Source organism: Anarrhichthys ocellatus, unplaced genomic scaffold (genome assembly GCF_004355925.1).
Source record: "Anarrhichthys ocellatus isolate YVR2014 unplaced genomic scaffold, GSC_Weel_1.0 scaffold45, whole genome shotgun sequence".
Classification (NCBI taxonomy): domain Eukaryota; kingdom Metazoa; phylum Chordata; class Actinopteri; order Perciformes; family Anarhichadidae; genus Anarrhichthys; species Anarrhichthys ocellatus.
Genome location: NW_022280075.1, coordinates 1,742,602 through 1,765,622, shown reverse-complemented (window position 1 = coordinate 1,765,622; position 23,021 = coordinate 1,742,602). Strand labels below are relative to the sequence as shown.

At 40.5% G+C, this 23,021-nt stretch overlaps 1 protein-coding gene across 1 annotated transcript in view; it reads left to right on the top strand.

Annotated features, from left to right (window-relative positions):
* grk6 (G protein-coupled receptor kinase 6) overlaps positions 1–23,021 on the top strand; it is a 37,104-nt gene extending 14,083 nt beyond the window's left edge. The window contains exons 3-16 of the mRNA XM_031868949.1: positions 1,486–1,598; positions 5,240–5,317; positions 6,088–6,188; positions 8,832–8,924; positions 13,204–13,267; positions 14,806–14,946; positions 15,775–15,965; positions 16,080–16,117; positions 17,007–17,096; positions 17,220–17,428; positions 17,858–17,995; positions 18,579–18,716; positions 18,960–19,094; positions 19,337–23,021. Of these exons, the coding sequence (XP_031724809.1) occupies positions 1,486–1,598; positions 5,240–5,317; positions 6,088–6,188; positions 8,832–8,924; positions 13,204–13,267; positions 14,806–14,946; positions 15,775–15,965; positions 16,080–16,117; positions 17,007–17,096; positions 17,220–17,428; positions 17,858–17,995; positions 18,579–18,716; positions 18,960–19,094; positions 19,337–19,387 (1,580 nt within the window). The 3' untranslated portion in view covers positions 19,388–23,021. The remainder of the gene's footprint in view (positions 1–1,485; positions 1,599–5,239; positions 5,318–6,087; positions 6,189–8,831; positions 8,925–13,203; positions 13,268–14,805; positions 14,947–15,774; positions 15,966–16,079; positions 16,118–17,006; positions 17,097–17,219; positions 17,429–17,857; positions 17,996–18,578; positions 18,717–18,959; positions 19,095–19,336) is intronic.

Here is a 23,021-nt window from a genome sequence, read left to right as displayed (position 1 = left end):
AGAGATACAAAGAGACGAGCTCAGTAATGATTCAGTCCTGACAATCTTTGTGACAGCTTTCTGAAACCAGAAGAAAGAGATGAGAGGGAGGGAGTCTCCAGAAAGACATTCAGGAAACCTTCAACTTCCTTGTTTGTCAGAAACTTCTCTTCGTCTCTTCTCTTCTCACTTCTTTTGGTTTTCTATTCTCTTCTTCTATCTCCGCCTCTCTTGAATATTATTACACACCATGCATGCAAAATGCAACATTTCTGTCTTGCCTGAGTCACATTTGTTTGATCATGAAGCATCATGAGTCGCTTTGCATCCACATGAGTCATAGATGCAAATTAAAATGTTCTGGGTGTTGTTTTTTTTGTCCTGAAGCTCAGCTGGGAAGATGAACACAAACAGCCCAAAATATGTATCTAAAACCTCCCTTAGCATGTAAAGTTGGCGATATATAATAGTTGTCATTATCATCATTATCATCCATCAAGTAGGCTGTCCTATGTACTGTGACAAATATTTTACGGCTGCAACTAAGGATTATTTTTCATTCATCTACTTGAAATAATTAATCTATTTAATCTTTTTTTAGATTAATCAATTTATTGTCTACAAATTGTAAGCAAACAGTGAACTCTGTCAAATACAAGTTCCTAAGTTTTGCAGTTTTTGCTGAAAAAAATTAATTATCAAAATATTTATAAACAATTTTCTGTGAGTGAATTGACTAAACTTTTAAGCTTTAAACATTTCCATTGCTTGTTCTGACAGTCGCTGCTTCTAACTGCTGTCCAGCTAAAGCGTGTTGCCTAATCATGACAACCGTTATAAGATGATTATGTGGACACTAATTGTTTATTTCCTCTGTTTTTAATATGTTTGAAAACATATAAAAATGTAGTTAATGTCACCCTTTTTTTATGTGGTGTACTGTGATCAAAAATGTTATTATTTTTTGTTTCCGTCTTTACTGCAATTTTTCTCAATAATTGTCAAGTTTTCCACTGCTCCTGTAATAAAAACTTTCCTGTGAATGAGACTGCTGATCTATGCAAATATTATCATGGAGTTTGCGTTAACACCCGCATGCTGTGTGTGCCGATATTTGACCATTAAATGTGTCAGCGTCATTCATTGTTGTATTGTGTTACACTCCACTCCGTCAGTCAAATCACTGACACATTACATTGTTTACAACTCTATGAATTATAGGTGTAGTACTAAAATGATGGCTGTTCATATCCCTGGTTGCATGAGCATTTGTTCAACCTACTAATTGGGCGGTTAAATGTTCGTGTTGAAGTGGATGTTACATCACACAGGAAACAGGGCAAGGAAAAGATTAAGAAAATTTAACGAGATTCTTAAGTCGTAGTTGATGGAAAGACGCACACATTCATGTCTTAGATTGACGAAATTAGTTTGAGACTTTTTGATTGAATCATAACTTTATTGTTTCATCTCATTAAACAACATTGTGTCTCCTTGTCTCTATAGAAAAGGACTACAGCAGCCTCTGTGAGCGGCAGCCGATCGGACGGTTACTGTTCAGACAGTTCTGTGAGACTCGACCCGAACTGAGGCGCTGCGTCAAGTTCCTGGATGCTGTGGTAAGAAGTGTGTGTGTGTGTGTGTGTGTGTGATGAGCTTTTTAGATGTTCGTCTTGTTCCTGGAAGTCTGTGCGCTTGTGTTGAAGAGATTGAAAGTTTTGTCTCAAATGCCCTTTTCCATGACTACTAGTGTGGGAAGACAAAAGGATGGAATTGTGTGTGTGTGTGTGTGTGTGTGTGGGAATGAGGGAGGGTGGTGGGGTCTCAAGGACTTGTGTGTCTTTCTTCCTCGAAAGGCTGCTCGATTCTTGTTAATGAAGAGAGGGAGGTATGTGTGTGTTTTCATCGTTATCTTCTAATAAAAACCAGAGTAACAAGGACACTTTTTCTGCTACTAAAGGTTTTTAAATGTAATTTTCAAATAATTTCAATTAATGTCTAAAGAATTGAAATCTTAAAGTTACTACAAGGAACTTTAAACTGGTTATGAAACGGTCTCAATGTATATTAATGAATGCCTCTGTATGACCTGCATAAGTAAACAAGACCATCAGCAAGAACATCGGCTATTTCTTAAAAAATGATTCTTAATGCTTGTCATCGGTGTCACCGGGTCGGATTACGGCGAAATCAGACAAAATCATATAGACGAGACACTCCTACAGCTCAGACTCCAGCGGGGCCTCCGGCAGCGCCCATCCTGCCGCGGACAAACCCAGATCCGGCTTCACTGCTGACCTTTCACCTGCAGCTGGAGCTCCGGCGGGAGGTGGAGAGCTCAGTGGCCGGCAAGAGCGTCTCCTTCTCCAGCCATGAGCAGAGCTTTGCCCAGCTGCTCTGCCGGTCCCCGCTGGGAGCGAACACCGTCACTGCGCTGCTGGAAGTCCAATCCGTATTGCTGGGCCCACACAGGAGGGAAGGGAGGCACCAGAGAACCAGAAGCAGGACTGCACGGGGCAGGCTTTCTGACCCTCTGATACTCAGAAATGCTACCGCTTTTGTCCACAGGGTCTTCCAAAATCAACACAAAATATATGTTCCTTGTAGTAGCTTTAAAGACAGATATCTGTAAATCTGCCCAATAAAAAAAACAATATTATCTGCATGGTAATGTAGATGGAGATATTGTTTTTGTTCTGTGATTTGAGTGAACTGTCCCTTTAAACAAGTGTAACATGGTGAGTTAGTTCTCATGTGGGACCTTTGCTGCAGGAAGTGCCTCCAACACTTGACGTTAAGAGTGAGGAGGAGGGGGAGGAGGAGGAGGAAGTTGAGTTTAATATCTGTTTTATGAAAAATGTGAACTTTTGACTTCTGGAGAGGAAACTGCGTCACAGTGTCGACCCTCTCGTCTACCTTCCATGTTGTAAACGTGACACACACACACACATTTTCTGTTGACCTTATCTGTCACGGTGAACGGCTCGCTGCTCGCTCTGCTCACTAAAGGAATGTTTCAGTTGCACTCTTGTTTTATTTCAACCGGAGTGTGTGCGTATGTATGTGTGTGTGTGTGTGTACTGTGTGTATGTGTGTGTGTGTACTGTGTACTATGTGTGTGTGTGTGTGTGGTCCCATTGATGCTGTTTTGCCTTGTTTGAGTGTGCAGTTGACAAATGATAAACCGTGGTTTCCTCCTTCACTCTTATGGGCACTCACTAGTGGAGGAATGTAACAACAGTATTATGTACATTTACTCAAGTACGGTACAATTTTGAACTATCTGTACGCTACTTGAGTATTTCCATGCAATGTTACTTTATAATTCCACTCCATGGCATTTATTTGCCAACATAACATTAGGCTTTATCCTCTGGAGACCATGATCGTAATATTTGTCAAGTTACCCTCCGTTTCTCAACAGATATTTTTGGAAAAAGACGTGTTAGAAATGGAAAACACTTAAAAAGGTCCGGAGATATTGTTGGTCGAAGAAGAGGGTAGTCCTCATTCTTCAAGCCTTTGTTCATGTAAGAATAAAACATGAAACACAGTTTCTGCAGTCAAGGTGTTGATATTCTAAGTTTTAGGGAAATTCCTTTGTGGAAAGACAATATGTTACATGAGCTTGACTTGACTTGCTTTTGGTACCAGGTACATTTCTCAAACACAGTGTGTTCTCTCGCTGGTTCCTTTCATCAACAACCCAACAGAGGAACATTTGCACTTTGTCAATTGACCACACGCTGTGGTTTGCGGGCTGCCATTTTTTAAAATAATCTGGGTAAAATGAATACAAAAATTACCCCAAGTGCAAGGTGACAGTGGAGGGGGGTCTGAACGACCGCAATGGGTAAATGCAAGTTTTTTTTTTTCCAAGTTCTGGCTTTACAATCCGAAATATAAAGACTGTTTGGCTAAGCATTCCAAATGGGAAAAGAAAGCTAGATGCAAACTTTGTGAAAGCACTGAAGTCAGTTCACAGCATTCTCTGCATCAAGATTCAAATACAATCTAAATAGTATGGAATTTTGCAAATGGAAAATGTGTAGGAACTTTTGATGGTCGATCGGGTATTTAGAAACGGTGGGTTTGTACAGGATTTCCTGAGTCGAGCAAGTGACGATTCCGCTCCAACTTTTAGTATCGGCTCAGCTCGCTTAGAACCTCGACCAAGCTGATACCAAAAAAAGTTGTGGATAGTACCTGGTACAAGTACAGGCATGATAAACACAATGAAAAAAAAACTTGTCAACCTAGCAACATTAATGCTACAAACAACCCATAATGCAACACTCTCTGTAGGTTCCGATGTTATATTGGTGCTCTCTCATTCTAAAATAATCAGCTGTTGTCAAATACAATACCTCCTCTTCTTTTTCAAACATAATATCCAGAAAACGAAACATTGTCTTATACTCAGACTGACGATGCCATCGCTAGAGAGCGAGGCTCCAGTCTGACTGACCAGCTCAGCCAAACTGCTTTACAGCTTTCAGTCGTCCAGCGGATACAACTCGCGCACGAAGCAATTATGTTCTCTTGTACCCCCACGACCGCTTCCCGTCTCTTCTCAGAGAACTCTGCGAGAGAACGAGATGGAAAAGGGAAAATGAGATTTGAAACGTCTCTGCTGTCACTTAGCATTACTTTACAGGCTCTCGCTGTGAGATGGGGGAGGAAGCACTTTGGAGTTTTCCAGTCAGGCTCAGTTTACTGCAAGTGATTCAGAGGGATGGTTGATGTGAGGCGGAGAGGATACGATCGGCTCATGTACTGCAGGGTGTGGAACAGGCCTCCCAAATCCCTTCAATTAAGTATTGAATTGGGTTTGGCAGTAATCAAGGCCTTCAGAGGTCTTCAGTGGAAACACAGAGAGTTGGTAGAGCAGCTGAACAATCTTTCAATATTATTGTTTATTGACTTTTATGTCTGATGAGGGTGATCAGATTATGATCACTGTACAAAATGTCAAATAGTCTGAATGACTAGTCTGAGTTTGTTTCGATTGTTTTGCACAGAAGAACTTTTACTGATGTAACGCATTATCTGTTATGAACACGCTTCCTTGTTTTCTTTTTGTTTGCATACACTTGTACAAATAAATACAGGACAAAAATGTATATTCATATAGTGAAGCTGACGTTGCCACATCTGCCACATCTGGGTAACTGAGGGACGATTGCGACAGAGCTCCTGTAGCGACTGTCGGTCACCTCTGGTTCTCGCTCTCATTTAGTCTTGATGTGTTTCCCTGCAGGCGGAGTACGAGGTGACTCCGGATGAGAAGAGGAAGGAGTGCGGTCAGGAACTCGTCGACAAATACTTCAACCCAAAGGTAGCAGCCGCTTTCATGGTCCTCTGTCACTCTCTATGTTTCCCTCCAGGTAGCCCTTCACTACCAACTGGGTATACTGTGAGCATTACTGATGTGATTTGGTAAAGACTCAACAATCTTTAAGATTGATTACCCGGGCAGACACTAACTGTCTCACTCCCAGGCCGTCAGATACCCACGCTTGGGCAGCTCCTATCGGCGTCGTTGGTGTCCCGTGTGAAACCCAAAGATGACTTTTTCTATTTTTACTGACGACGTTATGTCATGTGACGCTACGCCACTTATTCACATGACGTTGTATACGTTATGTTATATTACAAGCGTACTTATTTGAAGTTTTTTCTAACCCTCACCAAGTGGTTTTGTTCCTTAAACATTACTGCCCCTGTTGCACATTTACCACGTACCAACGGTACACTTGTCCAGGAAATTATTTTGCCCATTTTAACACCTTAAGCGAAGGGTGACAATGAACAGTAATTTTGAGTCTTGTTGAATAAGAGTGGTAAAATTGCTTCTTCATGTCTGCAAGTTTCCGCTTGTTTTTCCTGATAATTCTGTCTCTCTGTGTGCTTCAGTTTTCTCACCTGCATCTGTTTGTCTCGCTGTGCATACAAGTCGAAACACGCTGAAGTCTTTCAGTGTGACAAGGATAATAATCTATCTGCACCGTCTCAAACCCAGTTTATCCGGCTTTCCTCTGTGACTTTACTGCCAGAGTTGAGTCACCGTGTTTACATGGACCTAATGCGTTTCTTTTTGCGGTGCAGTCGGAGGACCGTGTGCCTGAGGTGGAGGAGGCCATGATGGCTCAGTGTGGCGAGAGGCTGCAGCAGGAGGCCTGTAAAGAGCTCTTCAAGGACTGTACCAAGTAAGATCACGGGGGTCTCATCTGGGCTTGTTTATTTTGGTCAATTATTTTGTTTATCCCCCTTTAACATAAGGAATCGAGCTGTCACGTCCATGGTCTTATTTCCGTCAGTTTGGTTTGACATTAAAAGGAATTTATACCCCATGATTAAACACATAGTACATATGTTGGGTGATTTATAATATTCGTCTTGGGTTTAATACCCCAACTATGATCACAGATAAAGAGTTAGCTGCAAATGAACAGATATTGTGCATTGGACTAACCTGATAAAATGCTCGACTGTGGTATGAATATACTATGTTGCATATTTTGGAAAATACATGATACAGTACAATTTGGGGGAAAACCAAAGCAAGTTTTAATGAATTAAACCTTTTCAAAACATGCCAGATTGAATCTATTTTGCATTAAATAAAACATCCCCTCACACAAAGGGTGAAGTTGATCAGTGTTAGCCCATCCCAAAACAACCTCACCCTCACCTCGCTCTCTCTCTGTGAGGTTTCTGTTCTCTAGGCATTGAAAAAGAAATCCTGCGGTGCAGCTACAATCATGCAAAAGCACATCAAAACAAGTACTGTTGGCCCTGCAGACAGCTGACAGCCTGAACACTGTCCTGAATGTCGGCTCTGTCTCCTGCTTCGGGTTTCTGGCAAAGTCTCAAGTCTTTCAAGTCACAAGGCTCAAGTCACTGTGGTGTTAAAGTCGACTGAGACGCTGCCGTTGTCTTGTTGTTTGACGACGAGTTAAAAGAGTCTGATTTAAGTCCATTTTGGCATGACTCAAGTCTCCATGTGTGTTGGGATGTGATTGGTCCAGAGGAGGACTGCATTAGGTTGAGAGGAGGCAACGTGTTTAAAGAAGAAAGAAATGTTCTTCCTCCATAGATTTTAATGAGGATGCTTTGAGAGCTGACTTGGAGTAGACAAGTATCCCAGCATGCATTTTACCAACATGTCCCCCTTAACAAGCTGAACACAAAGAGTTGGATACCCTGGGTTTTGCCTTTCAGGATAGATACATGCTGTCTTATCTTATTGGTGAAGGCTGTTGGGGTTGTGTGCGAGGACTGCTGGGCCTGCAGACACGACTCAGAGCGGAAAAAACAAGTCGCACAAAACACACAAATACAGAATTCAAAGCTCATGACTGAGCAGCTTCCGGTCTGTAACTTCAGGTCTTGCTTTTGTAACTCCAGTGTTTCCCAAATGAGGAAGTTGGGTTCATAACGGTTGAGATTACTGAGCATGTTGGCTGTTTATCAAGGTTGGAAAATGTAGCTGTGATGCAGAGAAAAAGAAGAAGAAAATGAAATGATTCATGATGCAGTCACGACTCAGAAGAACACGGAATAAGAAATCATAATACCTTAAACAATATAAAGACTAAATAGAGATACATGGAAAGGAAAACCTTACAATACAAACGTATTTTGTGATGAGGACGAGTTAATCGTTCATTTCATAAACACTCACACATTGTGTAACATCCTCTAACGGCTCTGTTCATGCTTGTTGCGTAGGCGTGAGGCGGCGCAGAGGCCAGTTGGTTTTTCAAGCCACATCAAGAACAAGACATGAGTAATTAGCTACGGTGCTGTACACAATGTGAACACTACACACTCTGCACTCTTTACTCGTCTGGTAGGAAGGTAAAAGGAGAAGTCTGGTGATATTCTACACTTACCGTATTTTCAACACCTTACTATGAAATCTGTCACAACTCTTAGAGTTGGAATCCAAGAGTCCCAATAAGAATGAACCCGTTTAAGCACTACCTCTTTGCCCTTTGGACTAACTTTGTGAAATCAAAAATATGACTCAAAGCAGGGCCACGATTTGTTTCAAAATAAGTTTTGACTTAATAATGATGCCAAAGAAAAAGTATTTTTATTTTATATAAAGAAATATAACTATTCTTCTCTGGGTTGTTCACATTGTGGCAAGATTCTGCCAGTAACATATTTCTAGTATAAGCAGTTATCTTAAAGGACCAGAGTGTAGGATAAAGGGGGATTTATAGGCAGAAATAGAATATAACATTCATAAAAAAAGATTTCATTATTGTGTATAGTCCTCTGAAACTAGGAATTGTTGTTTTTCGGGCACCATATTTCTCTGGGAGGGGCATTCAGTTTTTTTTTGTCAGTGTTTCAGACAGTGACCTAGAGCGTGACTCTTTCATTTGACTAAAACCATAATCCTTCCTGTGTTAGCTCATTGCAGTAGCTCCTAAAGGCAACATATTGCCTGAGTTAAGCTCCTTTCTCAGAAGGTTGTTAAATCTGAAATTAATCCAAATGTTTGCTTTTGAAAGAAGAAAATAACACATTTGTCCCCAAATGAATTCATAAGCAAAAAGAAATGCATCCTTGCTTGATTTCAACCAATTCAGTCTCACTTGGCCTGGAATGACCTGTAGCTTATGGTGACTAATGTTAGCTACTGTTAGCACACTTCCAAATAACTTTGCTAACCCTACTTGTGCTGCTGTTGCACTACGTTTCATCGTGTCATAGATCCAAAAATGTAAACATGGCAAAGACCTGCTATTTGCAACACTATTGACAGTATAAAGCAACTCTTCTCAGGCTGCAACATTTTTATTATTTATTAATCGAGAGTTGTGTTTTCTACCCAGATTGATCCACGATTACCTGAGCGTGGCGCCCTTCGCGGACTACCTCGACAGCATGTACTACAACAGGTTCCTCCAGTGGAAGTGGCTGGAGAGGTAAAGTTTGTTGACAGAGTGAAATCAACCTCCCTTTCTCATCTCTGTTTCTTTCTCGAACTGTCCTTCTTCGTCTTTGTCCGTCTTTCTACTGCCGTTTCTCCCTATTATGTACATGAGGACACATAATGCATACTTTCATTACACACGTACCACTTAGGAGCTCACTCGGGCTCATTTAGAGGCTACATTGGCCTTAAGCTCCACCACAGTACCAGTAACAACATGCTTAGCGAGTTGCCTCATTCCTTCCTCTCTTGGGTTACTGGGGTAAGAACAAATGCAATATCAGAGTGATATCACCCGTACATATTTCAAGACGGGAGTTTGAAATTGCTCAACTGCAAAGTTTCACAGTTCAGTTTTGGCAGTGAATAGACTTGGAGCAGGCTGTTGTTGTAAAGGCTAGATGCACCTGATTGTACCGTTACCGATAATACTTGAGAAGGTTTTGTTTATTGTAATTATGGGAAGAGTGGTGCGGGAGGTACAGCAGGTAATTCTGGTGTCTATACAGGTCTAATAATCACAATATAGATAATTTATTAAGATAGAAACTTACTTACTTTTTCCTCTAATATATGTTAATTGATTTAGTTTTACCTTGAAACCCTCATTAAGATAGAAATTTGAGCTGTAGTAGCAGAAGGTTCCAGGCTGAGGGAGCAGCATACAGTATATAAAAGCTCCTTTACCTGGTTTAGTGCAGACTTTGCTAACTTTCAATAACAATGAGTGTTGGCAACTAAAAGCAATGCTGTTCACACATATATGGTGAATAAATTTACAGAGAGGGTATTTGTAACTTATTTAACATCGAGGAACAGAGAAGAGCCATTCAGCCTGGTGGTTACTATTAAAGATCATATATAAGACCATGTCCCCTGCAAACCTTCCGCTCACTGCACTCTATGCGTGAGTTAACGTAAACACGACTACTGCACATCAGCTAGTCTCCTTCTCAAAGATGAGATAAAGCAAAACAGTGTAAAAGGGTACCTGGATGTAACTGTAGCTCTGAAAAGTATGTGGCGTAGCCCAGCTCAAATAACCAAATGAAAACAATGTAAACACAGTTAATGTGGGGAAATAATATAATGAAATGTACAACACATGAGTCTAGTTTTGCGGGGGTGATATCAATGAATCCCAGTCACCCCATGCATCACGCATAAATATGGTTTAAAGACACACTCGCATTACATTTCCATTTAACGGGATAACGTAATGAATAGATATTGATCACAGTGATCACAGACTATGAACAGCGTACGTGAGCGACGCTACAGTTGCTGCAGCAGCCGAAAAGTTGATCCATTTACATCACTGGCACATGGGAAATACTGAGCTCTCCATTCTCTGGTATTGTCTGACGTAATTCACACATAAGTGTTAATTTGTTGCTGGAACAATGAATCTGTCATCACAATGATGGTTATTATGAGTTTCATCAGGTTTGTTTGCAGACAGAGAAAGTGTGTCTGGGTCCGTGTCCCATCACTGAGTACTGATGGTTCCCAGACTCTACTTTGAAAACTTCAGTGACGCTGTAAACACGCCGGCTATCCCACAGTGGACTGAGTGTTTAGGTTCAATGGTTAAACCTGGTGTTCTTTAAGGATCAGGTGAAACAGCCCACATCGGAGGCCAATCCATCCCCAGCCATCCTCGTTGTAGTGACGTATGAATACAAAAGATTAGGCCTGAACCCACAAGGTGACGAGAGCAGAGAGGAAGACATGGAGAAGATCAAGACAATGATGGAGACAAAACAAAAACAAAGAGAAGGGGGAGACAGAATGAGGACTGTTTATTCCAGCCCCACAAGCTGCTTATTGGATAATTAAAAAAACTGTATGTCCTTCATGTAGGCTTTCCAGGAACTGTGTAAGGTTGACAGCCTTGAATCCTTCTGTTCTTCCAGTGGGGCTTTGAGAAGTTTTCAAACACCACAGGGTCATTGAATTCCCTCCACCGAGGAGAATTTCTAATCCTTCAACCGCAGTGAAAACAAAAAGAAAACACCACCATAGTTGGAGTGAAAATGTTTTCCTGAAGCAGTGGTGTTCAGTCAAGAGATGTTGCAAGACATGTCAGGAAGAGGAGGAAACAACTGCAGAGTAGAGCCGTGAGCTGCTTATGTTATCGCAATTAAAACAAATAAAACAACAAATTAATAAGGGAAATATTCTCTTTCCTATCACTGTTCAACCCCATTAAAAGGAATAATTTGTAACTCGGAGAATATACAGCCAGGCGGTTAGCTTAGCTTAGCATGACAGGGCAGTTGGTCCAAAGGTAAAAAAAAAAGATCTAATCAAAGTGCAAAAAACACTAAACATTGATGACTTTGCAGGCAATACAACTTTTGCAATGCTCTTTACTGCATACATATAATTCATGTGTTTGTGTTGTGCTAGCTAGCCGTTATCACCAGCTGTTCATGATGTAGCTAAAATTCAAGTTCACAAATTATTCTTATGGCGTTTTTACCAAACAGCTTCAGGTGCATTACCACCACCCTCTGAACTGGAGTAGGAAAACCCAAGACAAATTGTCACAAGAGACGCATATATATGTGGCTAGTTTAAAAGAAAGTGTATTAACTCCCATCTGGATTTTACCTGGGTACAAGACATTGTCTTACTGCCTTTGGTGAGAGCACAACATCATGAAACATGACACCTAAAAAGGAGAACTCTGTCCTGTCCTGACCCTGGGCTCGGGCCAACTGGTGGTTTTGCAGAGAAGCAGCGGGTTCTTTTGACACACTGAGCTTCACGGCAAACAACTGTGTTCTCCAAAATGCCAGGTCATTATTTTGAATACAGTTATGAGTAAAACGTAGCTGCACTTTGGCTAATAATAGATATTGTAACGTAGAGAGACGGAGGATACAATACAAAGCCTAACTGACAAATGTAACTCAAAAACAAACCCTTTTATTTAAATTTAGAGTGCGTAGAGAATGAAGAGCCATCTACAATAACCAGACAGGACTAACACTTCAGCGCGTCACTGAAAGCGTCTGCCAGACAGGAACAAAACACATTAAGGCTGGCCGCTCAGCACTAGTATAGTCTCTACACTAAAGCATCGACTGACCAACAGAAGGGATTTATATACCCACAGACTAATGGGCTGATTGAAGAGGGCTGAGTAATGGCTCATGAGGGGCAGCTGCACTGCACATGCAGGAGTGCCGCCAGAGTTCGGGACCTCTGGAGGCCAGTGTTGAAAGGCTCATTCACAGATGAGCCAGGACTTAAACAAGACTTTTTTTCATCGTGTTAGCTTCCTGTCCAACGTCATTGTTTTGTTGATTTAGTCTCAATCAGTTCAACTGTGTGCGTCCGACAGGCACAAACAAGGCTCTCTCATGTGATCTCAATCACTTATTGTGAATGTTTTGAATCAGTGTGGGTCTGAACTTGGCAATTTCACTTTCTACTATGCTGTTGGTAGCTGTTTGCTCTGTAATGCCATCAGTGTGCTGCAAAAAGAAGTTGAATCTGACGCACACACACAAAACAAAAGCTTGTATACTCTCTGTGATTCCAGGGTGCTTAGTTTAGATTTCTCTAAAAACGTCAGCTCATTATCAAACCAGTATCAAATACTTTTGTGTTACCGACCAAAAGTCTGCAAAAAGTACTGGTCAGCAGTTAACTTATTAGAATATGAGCCCAAAGATTACATTTTCTTTCTTCATCCGATCCAACAGTTTAGTTTTTTTGCATTGAGGCCTTAAAAGCTGCTATCGTAGCTTTAGCCCTGACATTTAATCTCCACTGCTCACGTTAAACATCACAGCATGAGTTTAGTCTGATGTCAGAGGATCAATATGGGCCTAAATTCAAGAATACACAAAACCAATAACAAGTATTGGTAAAAAACAAACAAACATGAGAGGCACCGTCACCGGGTTAATTAAGCAGCAAATGACTCATCCCGGTTTTAATGAGTCTATTAAATTGACCTGCTTGAATGGTCAGACTGTCCACAGGGAGATAAGGGCTGATACCAAGAGGGAACAGTTAATTGGTGCTTTCGATCATTATAGCGGCTCTGTTTGTGCTCGTCATAAATCCATCCACTGATGACTGACTCAAAAACAGGTTTTAAGATCACTGCACTCTTCTAACTAACCTGTGTGTATATATGTGTTTTTTTTCATCATTCTCCAGGACAGCCAGATAGTGTTACGAATGTCATGTTATTTTACCTTTATATGTGTTGCAGTCTGAGTTATAAACGCATTTCTCTTTGTGTCCAACAGGCAACTGGTGACGAAAAACACATTTCGACAGTACAGAGTTTTAGGGAAAGGAGGCTTTGGAGAGGTGAGTACATTCAGTTAGTTTGTTTCTTTTAAACTCCATTTTAAATTACTCAACATAGTCAAACACAACTCACAAACTCAGAAGAAACAATCTTATTGGCAAGTTGAAATAAATAATTAAATAAATGGAAGAACGGGGGTTGGCAGGGCGTTTTCCTTTGCTGATTAGGATCAACTGTCACACGCCTGCAATTTACGAGAACAATGGGATTCGTTATAGGAACAAAGGTACGAACAATTCTGCGGTTGAGGAATTTTCTCAAGAACAAATTTAACGAGAAAAAGAAGATATTGGTGAATGATGCCCACTGCTCTTAAAAGCGACATCCTTCACGGATAATTAAAATTATCATCTGGACAAAATAACCAGTTGCCCTTTTTTCCTTTTTATCCAAATTGTTTCAGGGGATTCATGTTTTAGGAAATCTTTGATATAATAACTTATTTTACTCTCTCAATGTTCAGTATTCTGTAGTTCAGATGCTATTTTTTACACACGTTCTCCTACTAGTCTTTGGCAGGCCAGTTGAATACACGATTCATAGGAAGTGTAGAAGCAGCACACATGAACATTTCATCCTCAGTTAATGATGCATGCTCCCTCCGGTCCAGTCAGTAACAAGTTGCATGATTAGATTCATTATGGCCATTTAGAGTCACAATCCTGACCTTTAAGGATGGAGGACAGTCTGATATTGTTTCCATGTTCAGCTGGGTTTATAGCACCTCACACTGGACAGAGAAATCAGAGGCTGACAGAGAAGCTAGAGAGAAGTGTTTATTAATAAAGGATGAAGTTGATAAAACAAAAGGTTAAGGTATATTTTATTAAATCGGGAGACCTGGTACACAGCTTCTCTCTATTTGTTTTAACTCGCTATTTGTGAGTTACCAGAACCACATAAGGAAGGTTGTGTTGATGACAGTAAATGTGCATGAAATATAGATTCATAAGAAGCAAAAAAAACTATTATTAATCAATACAATATCTGCTCTTTGTAACAAACAGTGGACATCAAACTCGAACACTTTAACTTGGCTTCAAGCATTAACATTTTGGGGAAATGTGGTAGTTTGTAAAAATAGTTTCAGTGACAAAAACATGAATTCATTTCAGATCGACATCAATTCAATCTGTGTTGAGTGTTGTTTTGAGTTCCTTCTTTCGTTTATAGCCTCACGTATCACCTTCATATGTACAGCTACGTGCTTACACCCGAATGCAGCAGTAGAATTTCATTTTCACCACATCCTCCACAAAAGGAGTTTTCCTACGAACACAGCCCTCCGTGTGTACGCTTCTTTTTATGTCCTAAGCTGCCATCCTGTGTTACCTTATGATTACTTTATTTACAATCACGGTCTTGTGTGGTGTTCTGGTGCTCATGTGTGAAGTCACATGATGGACGGCAATGAAGTCTTCTCTGTTTTATTAAGAGTGAACTGTATCTTTATTTGTTGCAACATGTATAAATGGGAATACAATTATCTTGTCTTCTGTCTTGCCCCCCGTCCATCTCCTCTTCCTTTACCCTGCAGGTGTGTGCGTGTCAGGTACGGGCCACAGGGAAAATGTACGCCTGTAAAAAACTGGAGAAGAAGAGGATAAAGAAGAGGAAAGGAGAGTCCATGGCGCTCAATGAGAAACAGATCCTGGAGAAAGTCAACAGCAGATTTGTTGTAAGCATCTCATCTTATCTGCAAGAATATCTCCAGACTTATTCTTTAACATTAACGTCTCACAGTAACCATCGGTAGACATTTCTCTCTTCTAAAATAATACATTTATAGAGCGAAACTGTGCACGTTTGCTCTCTGTGTGCGTCGATCGCACGAGATCTCTGCAACATTAACAACTGCAGTAATTAAAAGACAACATGAGGAGGTTTGTTTTGTCTCTGGTTTGGTTTGATTCTCTGCCAGACGACCTCCGTTCAGCTTATTTGATTTGGACTCCAGTCAGTTGGCTGCTCCGGTCTCCCAGGGCTGAGGAGTCCCTCGGGGTTCAACACGGCTTCAATGTGAAAACACGCAAACAACTTAATTAAAGAAGTTTGGCAGCAGGTTGTGTTTGCAGTTGTGGGGGACGTGCAGTCAACAGCGTTGTCAGCTTCCTGAATATCTCACATTAAAGGAAAAATGTACCCCAAATCTATAAATAAAGTTTAAATTAAACTCAAATTAGACTTGGGACTGCACTATATTTAGCTGAAAACTTGAGCTGCAATTGAGGACTATATTTATGATAAATTATTCTGTAGATTTGTTTTACAATGAATACATTTATCGTTCTATAAAATCTATAAAAACAACAAACAATAAAAAACATTCATCACTATTTCTCACAACACAATACAGACGTCTGTAAATGTCTTATTTTGTCCGACTGACAAAGATATTCAGTTTACTGTGAAGCTGGAACTAGGCAATGTTTATTTTTGCTGGATTTATCCAAACAATTAGTTGTGCATGCAGCATCATTAACACGCGACACTCCTCTGTCTCCAGGTGAGCTTAGCGTACGCCTACGAGACGAAGGACGCTCTGTGCCTCGTGTTGACCCTCATGAACGGAGGAGACCTGAAGTTTCACATCTATCACATGGGCGAGGCGGGTTTCGACGAGAAGAGAGCCATCTTCTACTCTGCGGAGATCTGCTGTGGGCTGGAGGACCTGCACCGAGAACGCATCGTCTACAGGTCAGCATCTTCCAACCTCAGAGACGTTTGACTCATTGTCCTTCCTCTCTCCCCCCCGGTCTCATTGTCTCTCGTCTTTGTTCTCAATCTGCTCTCCCGTTCTCCGTCCCACAGAGACCTAAAGCCAGAGAACATCCTGCTGGACGACCACGGTGAGTAGCAGCGTTCAAGGAAAATAAATAAATGGGTCAAAATTCAACCAATTATAACTTCTGTTACCTCTCTGTGGGTTGTTGGCTCATTTTAATAAAAGGACAGGTGCATGCTGGTTTATTTTTGTTAGTTATTGTTGTTTTTCCTGCTTATTAACACAACAGCAAAGGTACTTTAAAACATAAAAAGTACCCTCCTTCTGGAAGTCATAACTCAGTCAAATGTGAATACACAGACATGATACAGTTTTTAGATTTAGTGTGACTTGCACTTTTTATTTATTTCTGACCTCCATTGTGGTTAGATATTTTGTCTGGTCCTCATTTCCTTCCTATTCTGATGATATTGTACATTTCATGCATTATCTTTTTGAAAAGCATTGTGTTCACAATATAAATAATCCAAAAACACTTCTGTGTTTTATGCAGAACGGCAAACTGTATTGTTAATCCTGTAAAGCTTTAAGAGTTGGTGTTTGTATGACAGCAGTTTTTGAGATCATTTTCTGCTAAGAATCACCAGAGGGCGCTCTGACTCCAGCAGAACGTCTCCGAAGATTTGAATCTAAGTAATTTAGACCTAATTATATATATATATATATAGATATAGATATAGATATATAGATATAGATATAGATATAGATATAGATATATATAGATATATAGATATATAAATTAAAAATCTCCCAAAAAGATGCAAGACTTCAATGACTGATGTGATAACAAACAGTAATATAGCCATTTGAGTTTGGTTGGAATAAAATCCAGTTTTATTGCATTTTATTGCATTATTTATTGTATGCTCAGGCTCAAAAAACAATATCTATTCCATGCCTTTTCACACATCTTATAGACGTTTGTATGTATGTGTTTGTGTGTATGTCCCCAGGCCACATCAGGATATCAGACCTTGGTTTAGCAGTTCATGTACCAGAGGGACAGACCATCAAGGGACGGGTGGGAACGGTGGGATACATGGGTAAGTAACCTCTGACCTTTAACAAGCTCCACTAATGGAGACATTTGCAATGTAGTCCGTGTTTTTGAACCAAGTTCAGCTCAAACAAATGCTCACTCTGCTGTGTCTCTTCTCTCCTCCAAGCTCCGGAGGTGGTGAAAAACGAGCGCTACACCTTCAGCCCCGACTGGTGGGCGTTGGGCTGCTTGCTGTACGAGATGATCGAGGGCCAGTCTCCCTTCCAGCAGAGGAAGAAGAAGATCAAGAGGGAGGAAGTGGAGCGGCTGGTGAGGGACGTGGAGGAGGAATATTCCAGCAAGTTCTCCGAGGACGCCAAGTCCCTCTGTACAATGGTGGGTGGATGTTCGAGCGTCTCTTATTCGCTCCGTTCTGCAGCTCCCATCTGCTCAAGCTCCATATTTTACTATATTCTAGTGGTTTACCTCGCTGTTTCAAAAGACTTCCTGAGAAGAAGTGCTTGTTTACAAAACTGTAACACATATCTCTGCCTAGTCTGTCCATGTCTCTGTCTGTCTGCTTCAGAATCAGTGGTTTTCAGCCAAATCATGTATAATAACATAGCAGAGCTCCCTCCTCAAGTTACATTTTGGTGAATTTTGTCATTCGCAGTCTCATTCATTTACAGCAGCGCCTGCTGTAATTTAAATGCAGTTCCATTTTTGGTCTGAACACCAACATTATCCTCTGACCCTCTGTGTTTTTTGCTGCTTTTCTGTCTTTTCTTGTTGTTTGTAACAGTTTTTTTTTTTTAAATCCTCTAGCTTCTGGCCAAAGATCCCACAGAGAGGATGGGCTGCGAGGGAGGTGGAGCCTCTGAGGTCAAAGCCCATACCATCTTCCGCTCCATCAACTTCAAACGCCTGGAGGCCGGCATGCTGCCGGCGCCCTTCATTCCTGATGTAAGTCCACAGTATATCATACCAGACATCAAGTTCTCTGAACATCAGGAGGGTTTGTGCTCCAAAAACTGGAATGTTACTGAGCGTTGACTCCACAATTTTTGGAATATAGTACAGAAAATATATATTATGATATAAATTTAGGTAGGTATAGTTGTAACTAGTTATATGAATGGTAATATATGTGTGACTAATAACATAAATAACAGCGTAGGTGTAAATAACATTCATGAAACCATGTCTACATTTTCTCATTTAGTATAGAGAGCTGGAAATACAATCCACAATTTACATCAGAGGAAGTGTAATTAATGAATCTAATTAATAAGAAGATCACTGAGGCATAATTAACCTGCACAGTGTCTGTAACAGGAAGGATTCCCTACAGAGAGCACGCTGTTGATTTGCAGCAGGTTTCATGTAACGTAAGAACTGAGGGAGTTCAAATCTCAATCTCTAACAAAGACTTGGGGAAGTCATCAGTTGTGCTTCTTATGGTTCTTCTCTTCTTCAGTCCTCGCTGATTGGTAGCCCAGCAGCTGAGATGAAAATGTGTAAAAGTTAGTGGTTTGTGTGTTTGCAGCCGCAGGCGATCTACTGTAAGGACGTGCTGGACATCGAGCAGTTCTCCACAGTGAAAGGAGTGGAGCTGGAGCCAAAAGACGAGTCTTTCTACAGCAAAGTGTCCACAGGCTGCGTCTCCATTCCCTGGCAGGATGAGGTGAGAGACGTGCCTTCATAAAACAACACATATGTCAAATCCTGCTCTGTAATCTGTTTTTCGGCACTGGTTAATTTATTTGGTTTAGTTTCACTTAATTTTTATCTTTCCATAAACATTTTAATGACACCTAAAATGGGACAAAAGAGTAGAGAGACAAATATGTCTATAAATGTGTATACACAGTATATGTCTCTCTGTGCTTGTGATACAAAGAATGAAGTTTGGTCTTCTCTCCTGCAGATGATCGAGACGGAGTGTTTCACAGAGCTGAATGTTTTCCACCAGGACGGGACTGTCCCGCCTGACCTGGACTGGAGAGGACAGCCGTCTCCTCCGCCCAAACAGGGACTCATGCAGCGGCTGTTCGGCAGACAGGTCAGTTAGTAGACTCCCTCACCTCATCTAATCTCTTCACTTTTTAAATTCCAAAAACACTTAAAAGTCCCCCTCCATGACATCACAACTTATTTGGAGACAATCAGTGTCCGGTATGCAACTTCTGTGATGTAGAAAGTTGAATCCCGGTCAATTTATATTTCATATATCATATTTGGCCTAAAACATGTCAGTTTAATTACATCTTAAGGTGACCGTCTGCTCTCTGCTTCCCTCTGCAGGACTGCTGTGGTAACTGCAGTGACAGTGACGAGGAGCCCACAAGGCTGTGACACACACACACTCACACACACACACACACACACACGATCTCATTTGTTTACAACTTTTGCACATTTGTATTTTTAACATAGTACTCTCTCTAAATGTCAGAATGTATATTTTCAGCATAGCCATAACGTTTAATGTTATTTAAAAAGTTGTGAAATATTGGCTGTCGCCGCGTTCCAAACGAGGAGACGGGAACTTTGTATAAAAACAACAACAAAAAATTTGTCCAGGGAAGGCTTTGCTTTCTCATTCATTCATCCACTCAACACATGTCCATGTAACTGATCTGCTGCTGAACGCTGAGCAGCTCCACTGGAACAATTGCCTGCTGTAAAAGTGCCTTGCTGGAGGGCACTGTGACAGTGATTACTAAGGGAGGACTGAGCATTCCTCGAACCTCTTTACTTTTTTCCCCACTTTGTCCAGGGAATCAAACCAGTGACTTTCAGCTCGTGAACTGTGACCACTTTTCTTCTTCCGCCCTTCATTCTGCCGACACTGCTCTTCTGACCTCTTATTTTTCTTCTATTTAATTCTTTTAAAAGTGTGATTTTTTTTTTTTTTTAATTTTTGCTTGGACATTATGGGTTCGAAACGTTGATGCTAGAGTCGTGAAGTTGTCTACATCTGAAGATATTTTTATTTTTCAATTATGGATTTCTTGAGACAATCGACTCGTTGTGTCGGTGCGGCTCCAGTTACTCTCGTCAGTTCTGTAAAGATCCTCTTATTTTTGATGAAACACCATTTCACCACATTTTCTTTGAAGCTTTACCAGTTTTGATCCAAAATAAACGACTCACACATTATGTTAACACTGCAGAGCTTGAACCAGAATAAAATTCAGCAAACATTATGGTCACAATTAGTTTTACAGGGGCCTTTTTTTCGACAAAAGAAATGTATCTGGTACTAATTATTGAGAAAATAGAGTTCTATTCTAAGACAGTTTCTTGAGTGTAGTTAGTTTTGTTCAGTTGATAAACAGTTGTTGAATTTCAGATGACTTTTATTAAAAGAACTGCTCCATTTAAACCCTCGGAGACGTCAATTAATAGTTTCCTTATTGTTAGAGACTTTATTTGTCCTTCATATCAAACTGTAGGCTTGTCTGTAAAATGTTACGTCTTTGCATGGTCTGACAACCTGCACAACCTATTTAACTCAATGTTTAAGTTACAAATGAAGTTAACAAGACTAAGAATATTAGAGTATTCAGTAGCAACTTGCATTTATTTACGCTTACTTATTAAACCCAATTTGATAAAGTCTGTAAGTGAATCACACAGGTTTGTTTTTGTAAACTTGTCTCTCAGGGTTTCTATAGAATTTATTACTTTTTCAGCATTTCATCACCTCTTCCTCTCTTTTTGCTTTGCTTCATGAGCGGATGGTGGTCGGATGATTTCCGGGCCGTGCAGGTTTACGTGCGTTCGCCCTGCAAGGTGGACAACTTCATGTGAGGTCGTAAAACAATGCCAGAGAAAAAGTCAAAGGTTTGATACGTCCTGATGTGTCGCAGGCTACATCCTGAGCTGATCACGTGATCAAAGTCACACTGAACAACAAGACGAGAGTAACTGAAGCCGGTCTGTTCGTCACTGCAGTGAGATGCCTCAGCTGGTACTGTTGTTGCAGTCGATGGCCTCTGATTTTAAGCTATAAAAATGAAATACCTCTGAATGTAGAAACGGCTGTTATGTTATTTCTGATATTTGAGAAGATGGACGACATAAACCAGACATCTTGTTTTTTTGTTTTTTTTCTTGCTTTCGAATATGAACCACAACCATGAATTCCTGAATGTCAACTTCTCTCTGCTCTCCAAATTAAACCAAATAGTCGAGTTTCAGCTACATGTACCAGTGAGGTCGAGTTTTGTATCATAAATGATGGCAAGCAACATTTTAAAGGGTGAGTTCAACCACTTTACAAGAAAACTACATATTTGCAGATTTATTTTATTTGCTCAGTTTTTGAAATATAGACGAGTGTGACGATTGTCTGTCTATTCACCCTGGAGCTGGCTTATGTGTAAACTTGAGGTAAAGAAGTATCCCAGCATGCATTTTGTATCAACCAAAATGACCAAATGAAACCAAAACTGTCTACATGACCAGATGCCGGTACAGTTAAATGAGAAAAGTATGTTTTGTTGTAACGTAAATGAGCTTATCCTTTAATAAAGCCTGGCTACAACTGATGATTATTTTCATTAACAGAATTATTATTTCTCAATCAACTAATTGTTGTGTCATCCTCAAATGTCTTGTTTTGTTTGACCAACGGTTCAAAACCCTAAATGTGTGACAAAGAAAAAGAAAAGCAGGAAATTCTTAAGTTTTAAGGATGAAAAAAGCAAAAGTTTGCTTTAAAAAAAGATGTTAACACGATTAATTGATTAATGAACAAGTCGTTGCAGCTCTTTAGATAATATAACTTACCTTTTTAGGTTTGTTTTTAAAGATAATCAGCTGTTTTTTTTATTAATTCTGATGTCAAAAATGGTCTTTAGATGCAGAAATGGATTCATTGTTCAAGTCTCTTTGTATAAATTAGTCTTTAAACCTGTCAAAATTTGCCTCCTGATATCTGCTTTTTTGTTTCGGACATAGAGCTCTGATTCATTGTTTTTTATTGAAACCAAACCAGTTATGCAGAGAAGATCAAAGATGAAAGTCCTCCCCATCCAACATGCCTTTTCTGAAGCCCGTAGTTTCCTCTTTTTATACATTCTGTATGTCTCTCCATGCGCTCGTGCAAACTTGCTGCTGCGTCAGCGTCAGTCCACTTCCTGTCTGTGGTACCTCGTGTGTTTGTCTGAGAACCTGCCACCCTGGACGCAAAGTCTCTTTGTGAGATCGAGGACGATGCGCCTGAAAGAGTCCCTGCACTGAAAGACTGCTGCTGGCCCCGACTCTCCAAACTCTGGAGTCTCTGATGAGATTCAACAAAAGACAGAGGTCAAAGAGGAACTTTGAGAGAGTCGGAAGAGCTCGCTAACATGCCTCCATGGACGTTTGAATCAGGGCTCAACTGCTGTGCTGTGTGTCTCTCTGCTGTCAGATAGTCTCTGTCCTTTGTCTTGAGGATGCACTGTAATCTGCCTTAAAGGATAATTCCACTTCATTACAACTTGGGTCTCATTCTTGTTTGTTGGGTCTCATCCTTCTTATCTGTATATTAACATTAAATTCACCGAGTTCATTCTGGTCTAAAATGAAGAAACACAGTGAGGACATATTTGGACATTTAGGATATTTTGTCTGGTCCTCATTTGGTCAAAGGGCTGCTTATGGCTGGTCATGATAAGATAACCTCGTTGTAGCCTGATAATCAGACTGAATTTGGACACTGTGTCCATGTTAGTTGATCCATGATCCATGAGTCCACGGCTAATCTCACATTCTGCCGCAGAAAACTGCATCATAATATTTTTGGGTGACCAGTTATGGCTGCATACTCAAGGACCTCTCGTGGTTGCGGTGAATCACACTTTCTCAAAACACCTTTTATTGCCTGTTTTATGATGCCATTGACTGCCTGCTGACTCCGCACTGTGATGGAAGATTTCTATGATTAATCGGGAGAAGGGTGGAAGTTTTCAATCTGGATCAATAAACAGTCTCGAAAGAA